At 46.4% G+C, this 18,887-nt stretch overlaps 2 protein-coding genes across 5 annotated transcripts in view; one reads left to right on the plus strand and one right to left on the minus strand.

Moving 5' to 3' along the window:
- Positions 1–16,557, plus strand: ascc2 (activating signal cointegrator 1 complex subunit 2). 2 transcript variants are annotated; one of them, XM_082555727.1, is made up of 19 exons: positions 1–119; positions 4,827–4,933; positions 5,034–5,192; positions 6,128–6,301; positions 6,400–6,529; positions 6,609–6,676; positions 6,804–6,917; positions 7,833–7,945; positions 8,024–8,098; positions 8,191–8,295; positions 8,392–8,460; positions 8,782–8,856; positions 10,018–10,276; positions 10,442–10,638; positions 11,522–11,641; positions 14,732–14,956; positions 15,029–15,119; positions 15,393–15,484; positions 15,578–16,557. In XM_082555727.1, the coding sequence occupies exons 2-19, from the start codon at positions 4,850–4,852 to the stop codon at positions 15,747–15,749; spliced, it is 2,322 nt and encodes a 773-aa protein (XP_082411853.1). In that variant the 5' UTR covers positions 1–119; positions 4,827–4,849; the 3' UTR covers positions 15,750–16,557. The 2 variants fall into 2 exon arrangements, with proteins under 2 accessions (XP_082411853.1, XP_082411854.1); XM_082555728.1 differs by having other exon boundaries at positions 2–119; positions 4,830–4,933.
- rnf215 (ring finger protein 215) overlaps positions 16,062–18,887 on the minus strand; it is a 12,929-nt gene continuing 10,103 nt past the window's right edge. For all 3 annotated transcript variants that reach the window (XM_082555732.1, XM_082555731.1, XM_082555730.1), the window contains one exon: positions 16,062–18,726. In XM_082555732.1, coding sequence (XP_082411858.1) covers positions 18,704–18,726 — 23 coding nt within the window. In that variant the 3' untranslated portion in view covers positions 16,062–18,703. The remainder of the gene's footprint in view (positions 18,727–18,887) is intronic.

Below are 18,887 nucleotides of genomic sequence, written 5' to 3' on the forward strand. Positions count from 1 at the left end.
CTGCGTCACTTCCTGTCTGACAGATGCTTAGAAAACGTTTGGTAGCAGGAACTGTGGGAAGCTGCTGTGGTGACTCTGATGTGATGGCTGTGAGCCGTTGGGGACAGTGATTCTGAGAGGTGAGCGGGGTCATGTCGCCTGTTTCCTGTTCGGTAGTTCGATGCTGGTGTTCCGGTCCCGGGGGGACGGGTTTGAAGGCACCGGCTGGTTTGACACGTTGTGTTAACGCGTCCATTCATTGCCGCGCTGCTAAACTCTGTGAATAAGTGACAGCTAACAGGTAACTTTAGCTGAGCACGCAGTTAGTTATCAGTCTGAGCTTAGCTAATTACCTGCAGGCTGCTAGCCGTGAACAGGTTAACAGGTTGGAGGTTTTACTAGCTAACTTTACCTTAGCTTCCTAACTAACCGGAGTGGGTTTTTATATGTGTTTCGTTTCTATTTTCAGCTTTCTGAGTAAACCCTTCACGTTAGCTTGCTACAGACTGACTGTGCGTGGCTTAGTTTTTATCATCAGTTAATCCTTTCAGTTTGTTTTGCGAGCATAGAAAGTTTAGAGAGTTTTTCTTTAATACTTTTGGATCTATAGCTTTCAACTTAAGGAATCCATCAGAGGCCTGTACCAAGGTGTGGTACATCGCCATGGTAACTCATGCAGCAGACCTAACCTGCTCAGGTGGAGGTCACGTGCATGATGAGATATGTCAGACCTCTGTACGCGGGTTGTAAGAAGCTCTGATGTTTTTATCTTTCCCTCGTGACCACCTTTAAGAAGTAAAGCAGTCAAGCAAACCAGTTAGTGCACATTAGATTATATAAATCTAAATATAAAAGAACCTGAGATGTGAGAAAATGTGCCTATATATGTATAATAGGAAAAGAAAAACTATACAGGATCTTTGAAATAAATATATTTCACAGCAGTGTAGCAACAGAATAACAGTGTACATTCACCATTCCAGAAATATTACACTGACCTAAATATAGAGTCCCTACCAGTCCAGTTTCAGAATGTGCTTTATACATGTATGGAGAGACGGGAGGGGGGAAGTAGCTGGGGACTGATGCTGCAGGGTTATCGAGGGTTCAAGAGTCTGATGGCTTTGAGAATGAAACTGTTGCAGAATCTGGCTGTCCTGGTCCTGATGCTCCAAAACCTCTTCTCAGAGAGCAGCGGGGAGAACACTGCGTGGTCAAGCTGGGCGGAGTCTCTGATGATGTTATGGGCTCTACTGAGATGTGTTTGTGTGTGATGTCCTAAATGGGTGGATGGTAAGGGAAAGGTGTGCTCTCCTTAACCAGCACATGAAGTGCAGGTGCTGCTGAGCCCGTTCAACCAGTGTTAATGTGTTCAGTGACCAGTCCGGACGATCATTTATCTGTACTGCAGGGAATTTGGGGGCGATCGTGGCTCAAGAGTTGGGAGTTCGCCTTGTAATCGGAAGGTTGCCGGTTCGAGCCCCGGCTTGGACGGTCTCGGTCGTTGTGTCCTTGGGCAAGACACTTCACCCGTTGCCTACTGGTGGTGGTCAGAGGGCCCGGTGGCGCCAGTGTCCGGCAGCCTCGCCTCTGTCAGGGTGGCTGTGGCTACAATGTAGCTGCCATCACCAGTGTGTGAATGGGTGGATGTTCAAGGTTCTTTATTTGTCACATGCATAGTTATACAAGTATAACACACAGTGAAATGTAGCCGGGATGACTGGATATGTAAAGCTCTTTGGGGTCCTTAGGGACTAGTAAAGCGCTATATGAATACAGGCCATTTACTGCAGGGAATTTGATGATGCTGACTATCTCCACAGCACTGCTGTTAATGATGAGTGGTGGATGACTGTGCTGTTTTCTCCTGAAGTCAACGATCACTCCTGATCGTTGACAGTAATGAGACCCACCACGATGTGTCAGCAGTGCAAACCACAGTGGACTTGGGACAGAATAAGAATTTCTTTGCATGTTTGTGATTGTCCATTGCTGTGAATACTTGTGCTTTTATTTGAACAGGCTTGTAGCTAGATTAATAAACTCTGGGTAAACTTATCAAGTTGATTTTCACCTTCACAAAACAGCCTGAACCTGATAACTGGAGCAGATTTAGGCAGTTGTTTTAAATTAGAGCTGCACACAAAGAGAGGATCATGCTATTGGACCCATCTTTACACAGTAACCTTAATTGGCGGCCTCCCTGCAGATATGAGGCCCTTTATTGTCTGTGTTACTGCTTTTCAAACAAGCGCAGTGGCTGTTACTCAGTGTTTTGAGTTTTGAAGTGACCTCTGCCCTTTTATTTTGTTTGCTCATCTATTCAGGTTGTTCTTGTGATGTTAGTCTTATAATTAGTCTGTGTGTTAAACCACTGTATGCTCAAAAGATGGACAGTTTTAAGTTGAAACTCCGAGTTAAGATAAGATAAGATAAGATAAGATAAGATAAGATAACCTTTATTAGTCCCACACGTGGGAAATTTGTTTTGTCACAGCAGGAAGTGGACAGTGCAAAAGTTATGACGCAAAAATTAGAATACAATAAGAATAAATACAGTACACAGCTGTACAGAATAGAATAAAATAAAATACTATATACAGTAGAATAAAATAGAATAAAAATATACAATAAGATAAAAATAGAATACAAATGCTATATACAACTGAGTAAAAATACAACGATGCCAGAAAAGATTATTGCACTTAGTGTTATTGCACATGTGTGGATGTGTGTGTTTGTTCAGTTAAAGTCTTTGTTGTGGAGTCTGACAGCAGTGGGGAGGAAAGACCTGCGAAATCTCTCCGTCCCACACCGTGGGTGCCGCAGTCTCCCACTGAAGGAGCTGCTCAGTGCTGTCACAGTCTGCTGCATGGGGTGGGAGACGTTGTCCAACAGGGATGACAGCTTAGCCGCCGTTCTCCTGTCACTCACCACCTCCACTGGGTCCAGAGGGCATCCTAGAACAGAGCTGGCCCTTCGGATCAGCCTGTTCAGTCTCTTCCTGTCCCCAGCAGAGATGCTGCCGCCCCAGCAGACCACACCATAAAAGATAGCAGAAGCCACCACAGAGTCATAGAAGGTCTTCAGGAGTGGGCCCTCCACCCCAAACGACCTGAGTCTCTGCAGCAGGTACAGCCTGCTCTGCCCTTTCCTGTAGAGGGCGTCTGAGTTATGAGTCCAGTCCAGTCTGTTGTTCAGATGAACACCAAGGTACCTGTAGCTGTCCACAGCCTCAATGTCCATACCCTGGATGTTCAGTGGTTGTAGTGGAGAATGCTTGTGCCTGCGGAAGTCTACCACCAGCTCCTTGGTTTTACTGGCGTTGATCTGGAGGTAGTTCAGCTGGCACCAGTCCACAAAGTCTTGAGTCAGTCCTCTGTACTCCTTGTCGTCCCTATCAGTGATGAGGCCGACTATTGCAGAGTCATCAGAGAACTTCTGCAGGAAGCACTGGGTGGAATTGTGGGAGAAGTCTGCAGTGTAGATGGTGAAGAGGGACGGAGCCAGAACCGTTCCCTGTGGGGCCCCCGTACTGCAGACGACCCTGTCCGACACACAGCCCTGAGTCCTCACATACTGTGGTCGGTCGGTGAGGTAGTCCAGGATCCAGGTAGTGAGGTGATGGTCCACTCCAGAGTTCTCCAGCTTGTCCTTTAGAACCGAGGGAAGAATAGTGTTGAAGGCACTGGAGAAATCAAAGAACATGATTCTCACAGTGCTTCCAGCGGTCTCCAGGTGAGCGAGGGAACGATGTAGGAGGTGAATGACGGCATCATCCGCTCCAATGCCAGGCTGGTAGGCAAACTGAAGTGGGTCCAGTGATGAGCTTATTAGGCGCCGAAGCTGAGCCAGGACCAACCGCTCCAGGGTCTTCATCAGGTGGGATGTCAGAGCCACCGGCCTGTAGCTGTTGAGGTCCTTGGGGCATGAAGTCTTTGGCACTGGTACAACACAGGAGGTTTTCCAGAGCTGTGGGACTCTTCCCAACCTCAGGCTCAGGTTGAAGAGGTGCTCCATCACCCCACACAGTTGGTCCGCGCAGGACCTGACGACCCTCGAGCTGATGCCATCTGGGCCCGCTGCCTTCTTGCCATTAATCCTCCTCAGTTCCCTCCTAACCTGGGTGGTTGAGAGAGACAGGCTGGAGCCTTGTGTTGAGTGTGTATTGGATGCTGTTGTTGGGGGTGGGGGGGAGTGAGCAGGGTGAATAGAGGAGGTGTGAAGTGTCTGAGGTGTCAGAGGTGGAACAGCAGCAGTGGGGGTGGGTGAGTCTGCAGCCGATGTTATAGACTGTCTCATGGTTGAATCAAATCTGTTGAAGAAATGATTCAGTTCATTTGCCCACCTCACACCGAGTTGCTGACATGGTTGATATTTGGGACCAGAAAACAAGTTTCAGCAACAAAACATCCATAAGGGATGTCAACGAGAAAATAACGGAGGATCACGTCATGGTATAAAGATCAAACAAGATCAAACAGATAGTTCGGGACGACGTGTCGGATCCCTATTTAGAATACAAATTCAGTGCACATTTAAAGAGCCTGTATGTAAATGTTTTATTGTGAAAATTTAGTCCGTGCTTTCCAGGTGGCCTGTTTGTTTCCCGTCTTGTGGCTGCTAACAGCTGTGTCAGCTACCACTCAGATGAGTCTGATGGACGCCCACTCTGCTGTCTTTGAGTGCATTAGGTGATGATAGTCCTTACAGGAAGTGGTCAATGCGTTGATCAAGGACTGCCGTCACGGGCTGAAGTCCAGGAGTTTTGCCTTAAAAGTACTACTACTAATAATAATGTAGCTACCTCCAGTAAAATGTACTTTTTTTTTTGTACACTCCATCAGAAGAACCCAGAGAAGGAGCAGCCATGGCCTGTGCTCGAGTGCCACTGGATGAGCAGCAAGTGACCGAGCCTGGCCCTCTGGGAAAGGAGCGCACGCTGCCTGCACTGGTGAGTCGGCACTGATGGTTTTATGCTAATGTTCACTCAGACAGCTGCTCACCTCTCATACTGACCAGGATCCCAACCTGTGCTTTCTGCCATCCATCAGCACCCAGACAGGACAGAGGAGCGCTGTTTCGTGCCTTACAAGCCCCCTCCAGAAGACGGCTCTCCAGCTGACGTGGAGGAGTTTTTAGAACATGCCAGATTCATCACAGAGGACCTGGAGTGGCTGCTTGCATTGCCTCATGACAAGTTCTGGTGTCAGGTACAGTCGTGTCAACGTGTTATGTAGAGAAAACTCAACGGCTCGCGCTCTGCAGGACTGCCTGTGTTTTATTTTGTGCAACACAAAGACTAATGCTTCAAACACACCTGCTCTTTAGCAGACAGTAATGTCACATGATCCTGGCCTATGGATGCAGTGTTCATAGACCAGTATTACACTGATCTGTTTCTGTTATCAGAAACATGTTAACAGTTTGTGTTGTACCAAGATGCAAACTGTCAAAAAAACACAAGAAAATTGTGAACAGATAAAAATAATAAAGATTAAAACAATCAAATAAATGAATACATAAATAATGTAAATACAATTAAAAAGATAAATATAAAATAATTATATAAAAGCAAAAAACTGTAATAATAAAATTAATAAAAACTCTATAAACATTAGTACAAACATAACAGTAGACAGTAGGAAAGCTGTTGCCGTGAGAGCGCGTCTCAGTACGTCTCAGTGCCTCTTAGATAATAAAAGCAGGATTATTTTTATGGAACTGTAATAAATCCATGTACAGCATGTGTGGGTAAATAGAGAAGCCTTTAATAAGCTACCAGGTTAGTTTAAGGAAGCAGGGGAATCTCTGTTGTTCAATGAAAAAGGTGCCAAAATGGTGAATGACCGACGGCTCAGAAGCTGCACAAGAAAAAGTCAAGAGGAAAAGACTCAGGAAGGAGTGCAGAGAGAGGCTGATGGTATCAGACATGACCTTCAGCTGCCGAAGGGTCAAGAATAGTTCTTGCTGTGATAGTAAGACTTTAACATTGATGCCACATTCAGGTGCACATTTGTCATTCAGCTGCAGGCGTCCTCTGGAGCCGGGTAGCAGTTTAGATTTCTGGTGACTCACGTGTAGGAAATGGTGCTGATGCTAGAAGATGTTCTCCTCCTGATGTCGCGTGGCCTGTTTCTCCCATCAGGTGGTGTTTGATGAGTCCCTGCAGAGGTGTTTGGACTCTTACCTGCGTCACGCTCCTCGTGGCCTCGATCTCTCCACGCTACCCTCCTCCCCGGCGGTGGCTGACATGCAACGCTCCATCCACAAAGCGGTTTTCTTGACCTTCCTCCGTATGGCCACGCATAAAGAATCAAAGGTAGGAAAACTAGATCTTCAGCGGGTCTTACGGGCTGACGTTGGTGGTGACATAAAGTAGCGCAGTACGAAACCTTAACTTCCTCCACCTCCCTGCAGGAACACTTCTTTACCCCAGCCGTGTTTGGGGAGATCATCTACGAGAACTTTCTGTTTGACATTCCCAAAATTTTGGATCTTTGTGTGCTTTTTGGAAAGGGTAACGGCCAGCTGCTGCACAAGATGATAGGTGAGCTGTGTGTGAAATCTTATTTATGTTTCATGCCAGTTGTTGCACTCCGCTCACTTTCAACATGACGGCCTTTCAGAGAACATCTTTACTCAGCAGCCGTCCTACTACAACGACCTGGATGAGACGGTGGCCACAGTTTTACAGGCGAGAGCCCGCTTTTTGCATTTCACTGAAAAATATCCAAATGTCACAATTCCAAATGAAAAGCACATTGTTTCTGTCGGAGAATATTTGAATGCGCTTTTAACTTTTAACACTGTGTCAACTTCAGGTATTTGACACGGTCCTGCAGAAGTGTGGTCTCCAGTGTGAAGGAGCCACCGCTGCAGAGCCAATGAAGCTGAATGCACACAAAAAACCCACTGCCATGACCATGAGCCAGCAGGTCAGTCAGACAGATGTGTAACAATATGCAGTTAAATAAATAAAATACTGAAACATCTGAGATCCATGAAGGAGACCACATCAGGTTGGCTCTCTCAGTCCATTAACTAAAAGAAAGTGACACAGCTGTGCAGGGTGAAGCTGAGTTTATCAAGTGGTCCATCTTCCTACGATCGAGCCTTCGACTGAACAGATGCAGATTTTCAAAGTCCTTATTGGCACATCGTGTTTGTGCTGAAAGGGAAATGATATCCTTCCTATTAAAACCATCTTAACTGTCGGTTCTCCGAATCGTGTGAGTCGCTGTGAATTGCGGGATGGTATTATCTCCGCCCCTTTCATAAAGGTTGGTCCAGTTTATTTGCTGCTAAATAAGGTGTGAAAGAAGGATTGAAACTCGTTTTTTTTCTTCTTTTTTTTGAGTACAGTGGGTCACTTCCTGTCGCTGTTTTTAAAAAAAACAAAAAACAAAACATGCTGTCATGTTCATTTGTAGCAGCTGTGGATGATAAGCAGAAGAAAAGCAGAAGAAAAAGCGATTTCATTGGGATTAAGGTTAAAAAAAGATTACAGAACCTACAAGAATCAGTTTGTTTCACTGGTTTGGTCACAGTCTCACAGTGTCGTGCAGCTCTCTTCAAATAGAGCTCAGATTCAGAACCTCACGATAACCTTCTGTTCACCCAGGATCTCTAAGGATCTCTTCCATCTAAAAGCCAGCTGTCTATGAGCCGTGCCTCACCTTTAGTGCTCCAGCCTGCTAAACATAGGTTGTTATTATAGGAACAGATTTTTGCACAGTCATTTCAAGATAAAGGCCTGTACCTCGATGGTGCAACTGGCTTAACTACTAGGCTGACTACGGTTCTACAGAAGGTGTTCTGATTGATAATATCTTTTATAATTTCTGTCCTAGGAACTGTTAGATATAATTTTGTACCTGTGTGACTCAACCACCACCATCAATGCCTTCCTGGACATCTTCCCCGCAGCCTGCACCAGCTTCCAGTCCCACAGCTTCCTCAGCAGGTAGTTACCCTGAAAGTTTACCGTGAGTCGTACCTCCATAAAACCTTCTCACGATCTTTGTGTTTTCTCTGCTGGCAGTCTGACCTCGTTTTATGAGACCGGTGTGCCTGACCTCGAGAAGGCGATCAGAAAGAGAAACTTTGACGATAAAAGGTGAGCGTCTGCTGCGTAAAGACAAAACCAAACAGGAATGTAAGTGCGAGGGGAAACGTTTACCACCTGAGCGATGACAAACTTTCTTATAGTCTTCAGGAGGACCTGTGGAAGAGGCTGTCTCACTCCTGTCGTAAGATGGTGGAGACGGTGCACCTGCTGCTGCACCACACCTGCCTACAACCAATCCTGGAGGGGTGAGACGCCCAGAGTTTTTGCATGGAGATTAGCAGGATTAGCATTACACGTTTAAACAGACGCACCCATTAAAACTTCTACTGGTTTCCTCGCAGGAGAGAAAACATGCAAACATTTGCAGAGGAACTGCTGCAATATTTCACATCATTTTTACCTGAGAAAAGGTGAGATGGACGATTAGTAATTTATCTCAGTCTATAAGCCAATATTATAATAAGCACGTTTTCAAACAAAGAAAAAAAGTTCAAACAACTTTGCAAGTAAATAATGAAATATTAAAATTAACAGAGAAACTGAATTTCATCAGTTATTCACACTGACTTATTGTTGGAGCTGATTGTTTTTGGAAAGTTTGAAACCTTTTCAGTGTTTTGTCGTTCAGTATACGGGTTATTCTGGTTTTTGCTTGAACTCTCTGATTGCTGCTGTAATGAGAAATATGTCATCAAAACTTAAATTTAACATCTGTTTCTTGTTCCTTCCAGATTCTTGACGGACTACGATGAGCAGTTCCCTGTTGCAGACGACATCAGCCTCCTGCAGCAGGCCGTCCCTGTCATGTATCCTCAGCGCTTCACAGCAGGACATTTCTAAAGGCTGTTATGACTAACAGTAGCCTGAAAGCACTCACGCAAACAGTTCAACAACACATGGCCACGATTTTCAAACGTACAAAGAAAGCTGTTGCTACAGCAAGCATTGAAAGCCTCAGAAAACTGCTGAGCCTTCACTGTTGGCTTTCCCTGTGAGCTATGTTGGTTTTAGACGTACTCATTTTAAGTTAAAATAGTTGACCCTGTTTCAAAGTTCACTAATGCCATTAACAAAATGTAAAGAGACCACCACTGTGGTTTGCATTAAGTTTATATCTGCATTCATATGTGCAGTTATGGAAGGACTGGTATTCCAGTGGACCACACTCCAGGCAGTCACTAGAAAACACCAACTTCCAGAAATAAACCACACTCGGTTGCATTGTGTGGGTTGTGTTGCACCAGCCGATTGCTGTAAAATAAAGCGTGCGGCACAATCAGAATATATGCATATTTGTGGGTGAGAGATAAAGAGGCAGAGAGGAAGTTCATTTCTCACGTCCACCGTAAAGAGAAAAGTCAAAAATACCAAATCACTGATTACTACGTTTACATAAAGGGATGTACAATTTATCCTACTATTATTAATTAGTGATAAAGTGATCGGATTTCCTCCTTTATTATATTTCCGGGCTGTTTTACGTGTTCTGGTAACAGCAGGAACATTAGATGGTAGTTTATCAGCAGATTTATGATAATGTTGGAGCATTTATCTGTTGAGCTGAGCGAGTGTGTGCTGCGTGGGCTCAGCTTAGAATAGAAATACAGTGTTTGTAATTGAAGTGAGATCCAGGAGCGCTCATTTGGCCACTTATGGTGACGCATTTTCATTTCATGACGGACTTTTAACTTTAACTGGGGATAATGCAGTTTATATATTCAACAGTGGCATTATTGCACTATGTGATGTTTTTTAATTAAGTAATTAAAAACATATGAGAATTTGTTTCATCCCTTATTGTCTTCCATTGTAATATCGTAATATTTGAGCTTCTTAGGGTTCAGACTGTTGCTCTGATGGATGATGGGATGGATCTTAAATCTCAAAGCCAGACTTGGGTCTTAGTGTTGGATGATAAAGTGACTGTTGTTTTCCTCGGTACCTTCCTTAACCACCTTTTGCCTCAGTGATGAGACCAGGACGTCTTACTTGCTCCAGGGAGTTGAAAGTGCCTGGGACAGCGTGGGGCGACGGAAACCACAAAGCCAGACTCGGACTAGTCAGGCTCAAGCTTCTGCATCGCTATCGGCCAATCGGGAACCAGCAGCTGGTGCTGCTGCTTCCTCTTTGGCTGGCTCTAAACCTCAGGAGGTCAGAGAGCCAGCAGAAGGAGAGAGTACGAGGGGAGCAGAGGCCATGCTGGATGTCCCCCAAAGAGGAAACAATGTGAGCTCTGATTGTTACCGCTCAATGCACGATTATAGCAGCCCAGAGATTTTCCTTATTTTCTGTCCTATATATCCTGTTAAAATGGCCAAAGTTTTAAATAATTAGGTCAGCAAAGCTACTGCGATGGAGTCTAAAAACAGCCTGCCTTTGACGTGGTTTCAGGGCGCCGTGTATCCAGTGATCGGGGCGGAGCTGGAGTCTCTGCTGTCGTGTATCAGGGACCTACTTCCTGATTTGGGTGAAGGTTTCCTGCTGGAATGCCTGAAGGAATACAACTACAACTCCGAGCTGGTCATCAATAACATCCTGGAGGACCGGTTAGCTCCCAATCTGGCCAAACTGGACCGAGCCATGCCACGGTAACACACCGAGAGATTTATACATGCTGATATTTATCATCTGCTCTGTGATCTGACATTTATAGCAGTGTCTAACATAACATTTCTTTATCTAGATAATTTGATTATGTACTTTACTTATGGCGTAATCCATAATAATATGGGATCATATGAAATCTGTCACTGAGAGGCTGCAGTGGGCTAACAGGCTGCTCCATTTCTGCTGAGACCACAGGGTCAGTACATCTGAGCCAGCTTGGCTTGAGCCAACAGTCCAGATTGCTGCTGGTGGAATAGTGCAGAAACATATGTTTTATTATCTTCATTCGTGTTTTTAATGCTGCATATTATACTTCCCAACCTTAATAGCCACAGTTTTCCATTACCTGCACACCACAAAGCAAAAATGATGTCAAACTGCTTTGAGTTTGTGAGTTAATTTGACCTTCCCAGCCTTCACATCTAAAGGAAGTAGAATGGGATGTGGTAGAATGAATCCTGAATGTTTTAGGTGCAGACAGATGTTTCAGGGACGCCACATCTGAACACGGCTGCAGATGAAAACAGAGTCATTGTTCTGGAATAAAAATCTGCATGGTGTGCCTACAGAAGATATTTATAGCAACTTTAATAAACATCTGATGCAGAGAAAAACCTCCAAGGGCAGCAGGACGACAAATGTTTTGCTCACCTTTGTGTTACAGCACACATTTTTCCTTTTCATGTTTTTGTTGAGTCTGCAGTTTTGACGTTTGGGGCTCGTGTGCCTCAGTCTCGGTTCTCTGGGTGGTGTTTAGTGATCTTATAGTTTTAGAGTAGAAAAGTACACACGGTCTGGGTTGTGCTGATCAGTTTTAGATCACTGTAGAGTTTTATGCTATCATGTTTGTCGTGGCTCTTTTAGGCCAGTGAAAGAGGAGCTTCCGGCTGTTCTGAACAACAGATCCAACGTATTTGATGGTGACGAGTTTGACGTCTTCCGCAGAGAGCAGGTGGACATGTCCCGCGTCTGGAAGGGCCGGAGGTAAAAGCACACATCGAGATAATCACCGATCGGGAAGTTTATTTATTTATTTATTTATTTTTATTTTTTTTTGGCCTGTCCCGTTTGGCTCTTTTGCATCAGAATTGTTGTCTAAAGGCAAAGAAAGATGCCCAACGGATTTACTTTACCAAACTGACCATCCCAGCCTTGCCGTAATGGTCCATTTGATTCACCTTTTATTGTTTATTTTATTTTCACTTGCTGAATACGGGACAGACTTGACTGGGGGAAAGAAGGGGAGAAAGAAAGAGGGAAAGAGAAACAGCTGAGAAGAGGGACGGGGGAGAAGGGCAAAAGACAAAAACCAACAGAACGAGCAGAAGAAAAAAAATGCATATATCAATCACCTGGATCACCTGCTGAGAAAGAAAAAAGAAAGCAAGCAGAAGAGAACAAGAGTAATAGAATAAACAACATCACAATGATATATGGGAATATGACAGTAAATACTAAATGTTAAACATTATTGTGCAGCACATAAGATCAACAGAACACAGTGTGCTTTGAGGTAGGAGCCAAAAAGGGTGTAGTTTGTGGGTGTGATCACCCGTGTGTACACCTGTGAGCATGGACGCGCTTGTTTTTTAAAAGGTTCCTTCATGTAATAATCTGCTAGAGGGTGTGGGGGGGGCCACAGCCCCGTCCTCCAGGGCATGAAGCAGGTGTGGAGGAGATCAAAACTCCAGACATCCAGAGGCCCCCAGAACACAAGAGACCAAGGAAGACCAACAGAGGGGCAGCTGCGCCACTGTCCCAGAAAGAGCTGAGGAGAGTCCCAGATGAGGGCTCACCCAGCAGCCGCGGAGCAGAAGCCAGGGGGAGTTGCAGTGACGCGCCCGTGAGCTCCGCCGGCAGCCAGCTGCGCCTGAGTGACCGAGCCCCAGGCCGAGAGGCCGGGGGCACCCCACCTCCGAAGTGGCCCGAGCGAGCCCCAGGCTCCAGGCCCCGACAAGCGGCCGCCAAGGAGTGAGCCGGTGTGTACCTGGACGCCCATCCCCGGACACAAAGAACCACCAACGCACCGATGTCTGAGGGGGTCCGCCACTGGCAGGGGAAGTGGTGGTAGGGGGAGATAGGCCTCCAAACCTTGGAGGGCCTGAGATGTCCCCAGAGAGGTGGCGCCTGACACCCAACCTGACATATAGACACAGACATACAGGCACACACAGACACAAACATCCATTCCCACCCTCATGCTCTCATATGCACTCACTCCACACTCAACCAACGTGGAGACAGACATAAAGAGACGCTGTACACACGATCACACTCCCCAAGCGTACTCTACGAACCGGGTCTAGGTGCCCTTGCCCCTGGAGGGGGGAACTGCACCCAGACCCAGGTGGTGTTTCCCTTTTCCCTGCGGTGGGGGGAGGCAGACCGCCCCGACTCCGCAGCAGCAGGAAGGCTCCACACTCCAGACCGCAGTCGGACGGCCAACTCCTCCTCCTAGCCCCCCTGCTCCAGCAGGTCGCAGAGAATGGGGGTGAGAGAAGACTCCAAACCTCCCTCCACCCGCTCATTGTAGTGTTGATGCATGTGTGTTCTAAGGTGCATTTAAAACCCAGGAGGGCATGGAGCTACCTGCCAGAGAGCAGCAGGTAAGCGCATGGTCCCTCCTGCTAGCCCTCAATGTCTACGTGTATTTAACATTGAGAGGTGGGCAACGACGTCAGGGGTGAGGTGTACACCCTGATGGTACTTTGGACTCCGTGTATCGTGCCCACCCCCAAGATCCTATATGTATGTGTAATGAGAGTGTGAGTAATGTGAATGTCTAAGTTGTGGGATAAAATTGAGGCAGAGGCAGCCAGAAGGGGACAGAGGGGGGGGGGTAGCCTCCTCTGCACCCTGGTGACATACCCCTACTCCAAGGCCCTGCATGTGTGGGTGGTTGTGGTGGAGAGGGAAGAGGGAGGCAGCTGGAGATGGGGAGGGAAGGAAGGGAGGGGCAAGTGACCCCTCCCTGGGGCCAGCTCCCCCGCTGACCCCAGTAGGCACCCCCATACTCCGCGACCCGCCAGGGAAAGGGGGCCCAGGCCCATCCAGACCGGGCCCAGTGCAGCAGCGCCGCCCGGCCCCACAGAGCCCGGGACAGTCCACCCAACCCCACCACAGAGAAAACTGCACCCACCCCACCATCCACTCGTCTTCCAGACTACATAAGACAATAGACGCCCAGGCTGAGATCTTCCTCCACCTCTCCTGTATCTCCCCCTCCTGCAGAGGGAGCTCCTGAGGAGAGGAAAGCTCCTGCAAGATGTGACAATCTCCCCCACCAGTTGAAGAGCCCCCCAGGTGGCTCGACGCACCGGCGGCACCCTGCTCCAGGGCTGGGCCCCCATGCACCCACCCGCCCACAACCCCGGCAACACACCAACCAGGACCCAAGCCCCCGAGGCCCGGTCCGGGTCCCAGCCCAGAGACGGAGCGCCCCCAGAACCTCACGCCCATCCCGGACCCACCCAGGGGCAGCCAGGCTACCAGGTCAGTAACCCACGTCCGTCAGCACAGACCCTCCCCTAGCCCCGCTGCACGCAGCCGCGAGGAAACAGTCACCGGAGAGCCAACAGAGCCCCCAACCGGACATGACCTCTACCCCGGGTTGAGCCCCCCAAGGAAGATGCCCCGGGGAACCCCCCGACGCCTCAAGCCTGTCCCTACCCCCACACCAATCACAACAGTGAAGGCGGGACCAAACTATGACCCCCCACCCCCACTAGGTGATGGAGCTGATCAAAGGAGTCCAGAGCAATTGATCTGATGTGGTGGCAGAGGCTGTGTCAAGACTAATGTAATCTAATAGATAATTTCTATATTGGTTAGAATTAAGATTATTTTTATTTTTCCAGTTCATGAGGACTGTTTTCTTGGCTATGCATAGGGCAGTGAAAACCATATGGGAACCGATCGGGAAGTTAAAAAGAAAGTGGACGTGTTTTCAGTGTCAAATCTACCAGGTCCAGAGTAATATGTTCAGATGTTCACTTCCGTGCTGCTCTTATTTCAGGATGTTTGGCTCATAACTCAAACTCTGCGTGCCCTTAAAGACGCTTTGTTTTCCTGCAGGAAAGGTGAGAACGTTCGGGAGATGCTGAACGACAAGCGGCACATAGCGGAGCAGAAAGCTCGTTATCACACGTACGAGACAGTGGTGGACGAGGTCATCGTCGAACCCGGAGAATCCGCGACGGCCTACGAGCTGGACGACTATGACGACGAGTACGACGACACCTACGACATGAACCAAGTGGGCGCCAACGACCTAGACGGAGATTCTTTACTGACCAGAAGGTAACTTTGGTGTCGCTGATTATGATGGAGTGGAGACGCAGCGAGCCGGAATTAATTTCTGTTCCTCTGCAGGCCGTTCACGGTACCGCAGGTACTGAGAAAAGGAAACAAGGAAGAAGACGAGGAGGACGATCAAGACGATCAAGAGGAAGATGCTTCAAAGGTACGGAGATCATTTGATTGGATTTGAAATCTTTAATGCTGTGCGATGATGGAGTTTAGAAAATGTTGATGTTAATCTGTTACCTCACAGCTGCCTTGTTATTACGCGGAAGTCACACTTTCCATATATGATTTAACTTGCCGAAGTTTCAGCATTTAAATGGTTTGGTTATTTATGATTTGCCCTCAGCCCCCGTGATCGGCTTTGCACCACCACATTTCTAGAATCCTGGACAGTCCGTGTCTTATTGTTTGTCACTTCCTTTTATTTCAGAGCGCTGTAAACAGGGACCAGTTCGTGCAGGACCCGGCTGTGCTGAGGGAGCGAGCCGAGGCTCGAAGAGCAGCCATGCAGCAGAGGAAAGGGTAAAGACGATGCTCAGTTTGCGCAGGTTCACTCTGCTCAGCTGTTTCCGTCCAACATGTTCTTGAAAATATGTGCCGTCTTCCCTCCTGCAGCTTCCGGCCAGAGCGTTCCAGCAACGTGGCTGGCCGACCCAAAGGACAAGGACAAACCACTGAGACGTTACAGGACCGGCGAAAGAAGGAGACCAACAAGAGCCGTGTAGCCAACCACAACCGGCGCAGCATGGCCGACCGCAAGAGGAACAAAGGCATGATCCCCTCCTGACCTGTGGCTCAACCGCAATGGACTGATGGGAGAAGGGGAGGATGAGGTGTGCGTGAAAGCTGAAGGATCTGGGCTCTGGTGTGGTTCTGGTTTGACTGTGGTTCAGGTTCCAGTCACTGTGAAGGCCGTCACAGATTTCGTTAGTTTTCAGAATGGTTTCGGTAAAACTGCATTTTGGCTTTTTCTTTTATTAAAAGTTGCCAACAAGCTTTACTGAAATAGTTGAGAGATCTGTGTCGTGTTTGAGCCCAAAGGATTTTATTCTATAGTTCAATAAACATCAAGTGTGAGCGAAGGACTGACGATAAAGAATAACATGTAACAAATCATTTTATTATTAAGATCCAGGGTGATCTAACAAAGTTTCTTTGACATCATCATCATCATCGACAAACAGACTACATAGGAATAAAAGGAGGAGACGTTCGGGAGTTCCTTCTGTAGCTGGAAGAACAATTACTGACCTGGAGATCAAGTCTGGAATTCAGCAGCCGACTCGTCCTGTTCGAGCATGTGCGAAAGCTGCTGCACGCGTGTATCATCATCTACTCCGCTCACACCACTGCTGTCCAGACTTCACCATAAATGAGGAAACTCCAACTCATAACGATGCTGTCGTTTGTGTTTGGAAGCACTTTCTGCAAGGATGGTCCTCGTGGAGAACTTCCTACACACTGCCATGCACACGCTATTTTCTATTCAGCGATGAGCTTTTTGTAACAATTTCAGCACAAAGTTATGCTTTTTGGAGTTGGCATTGCAAAAAAACATCACAAAATAAATACAATAAAACTATATGTTTAACATACTTTGAGTTTGTGGTTATTGGCAAAGTTTGGAAATAATTAGATTAAATTCCCGTTTTGCAGTAGGAACACACTTCAGAGTAAAAACGGTGATAATTATCTTCAGCTTTGGTAAGTACACGGCTTCTTTTCTGTGTTTCAGCACTGCAGAGATTTACTTTAATCACAGTTTGGATATGTCGTCTTCCAAAGAGCTGTTTGACATTTTTACTTAAAATCAGGTGAGAATGTTGTTACTGTGTTAGTAAATTGTACGAACCTACTGCCATTTACATCAAACACAGGGACAAAAAAACCAAAACTCAACTATGTCCAAACATGATTAAATCTGCCTGTCAGCACCTCTGCACCTCATTAACTCAATCGTCTTGGCTTGTAATCGAAAATGTAAAAATGGTTGTGCAGTGGATTTAGTTCAGTTTAATTTCCATATCTAAGTATATATACATTATTGTTAGGTAAACCTCTGGGAGAGAAAACTAAAAAGACAAAGACAAAAAACAGATGACCCTCTTATGAGCGGAACTTGGCAACAGTGGAAAGGAAGAACTCCCTTTTGACAGGAAGAGCTCGCTTCATCTGGACTTTCCCTCCAACCTTAAATTGGATAAACTGTTCTGAAAAAGAGATGGACCGACAACCCCACCCTTGAAGGCGTTACATGTAATGTTCAGTCAATTCTAACCAGTTAACCCTGACCTGTCCCAAAGCCTCTGGCCCTGATTGGTTTCTGTGATTTCAGGATTGGACAGGAAATGATGTCGGTCCTCCGTTTCATTCGTTTTCCTGTGGACAGACTCCAACACCAGCTTTTGGACTACAGCTGTTAACAGACTATCCTGATGCCTCAGTTAACCTGGTGTGTCAACATGTGAGCGACTTCCCCACCCGTTGCAGATTCTGGGTGGAGCACAGACTGTATACAAAAGTCCTGTTGCATAAACTGCTGTTTGCCCACTACCTGACGTTTTATTCAATAAGACTTGAAAGTGACAACAGGGTTTATGAAAGCTAACAAAGAAAGAGAGCTGAAGGTAATTTTAAGTAGATTTTTATGCAACCAGAACTCTTTCTGGAGCCACAGAGGAGAGAGAGATTTAAGGCCCGTCCACAGGCTACATCCAAATTAGCAGCCCTGCAGCTCATTGGTAAGGAAAGAGGATGGGCCATAAGCTAACGAGGTTCTGGTATTCTGATTCTTTAGGATGGAGCCAGACTTGCTGTCATTTCAGTCTGGCTTTATTTTTTTTTCTTTTCTTTAAATCTTAGAAACACGAGTGGAATTCTTCTCATCAAACTGCAGAATTCAAATTTCCCAAAGATAATTCATTTAAATGGAAAATAAGAGCTGAAAAGACACTGCAGCAGATCTATGATTTGTAAAGTAAAACTGTAGCAGCTGTGAGAGCACTCGTTACACAGAGCTTCATAAAAAGGGACAATATCCTTCTATGCTGCCAACACAATCCTACCTGTTCAGCATCACTGATTGTGCAGGTGAAACTAAACTGGCTGCTGATGTATGCTAAGCATGATTAATTGCAGGAAAAATAAATAAAATGGTAAAGGAGGAGTTTAAGGATGTGTTTTTTTCCCTACATGATACCAGCTGGTACACACTGACTCCTGCACTACGACTACAGAAGCTCTACAACTACCACTGAACTGCAAAGTACCAAAGACGACCATTTTTTAAACTTTCAGTCCTCCCTGGTTGTTGGTTACTGACATCATTTTGACCTAAAGTGAACCAGGTGATCAGTACATCCACACTAAAAACATAAAAGCATTGAACGCCTTTGCACCAGCAGCTGACTCAGATACTGAGGTTGTCAGTTTTTACACATACTGATCCCAGAAACAGTTGCATTTGCTGCTGTTTACACACCGAGTTGTACAGTAACGAGATCTCAAGAAGAAATTCTGTTCACAGATAACACGACCAGTGGGGAACTTCGTAGTACTGCTTTAAACTACCACTGTATGTTGTAGAGGTTAAAATCTGATGGCCGGTCAGCAGCGACGACAAGTTTATGCTCCCAAATCCACAGCTGGAAGGAGGAAGTGTTGAGGTCGCTTTAACCAAAAACAAAAAATAAGTGTCACTGAGGTCGGGATGTGAACCGACTCCGCGAGATGAAACGACTGTTAGCTGTCTTTGCAGATGCTGCCTGGAGAGGAAAAGATTCAGACACACATTTCAGTCCCGGTCGTGAAAACGATTAGACTGACAAAGACTTGAGACTTTAAAAGATCAGCCTTCTTCCACTGCAGACTAAAGTGTTTTACTACAAGTAATTTTAAGCCTTTACAAGAGGATGACAGAGGCGTG

Source organism: Aulonocara stuartgranti, assembly GCF_965226115.1.
Source record: "Aulonocara stuartgranti genome assembly, chromosome: 12".
Taxonomy (NCBI): Eukaryota; Metazoa; Chordata; class Actinopteri; order Cichliformes; family Cichlidae; genus Aulonocara; species Aulonocara stuartgranti.

Bases quoted from the DNA above. Each gene is read 5' to 3' on its own strand.
- ascc2 (XM_082555727.1), top strand. From the start codon at position 4,850: ATGGCCTGTGCTCGAGTGCCACTGGATGAGCAGCAAGTGACCGAGCCT. The intron at 14,957-15,028 runs GTAACTTTGGTG...GTTCCTCTGCAG, and splicing joins GATTCTTTACTGACCAGAAG to GCCGTTCACGGTACCGCAGG. The intron at 15,120-15,392 runs GTACGGAGATCA...CTTTTATTTCAG, and splicing joins AAGAGGAAGATGCTTCAAAG to AGCGCTGTAAACAGGGACCA.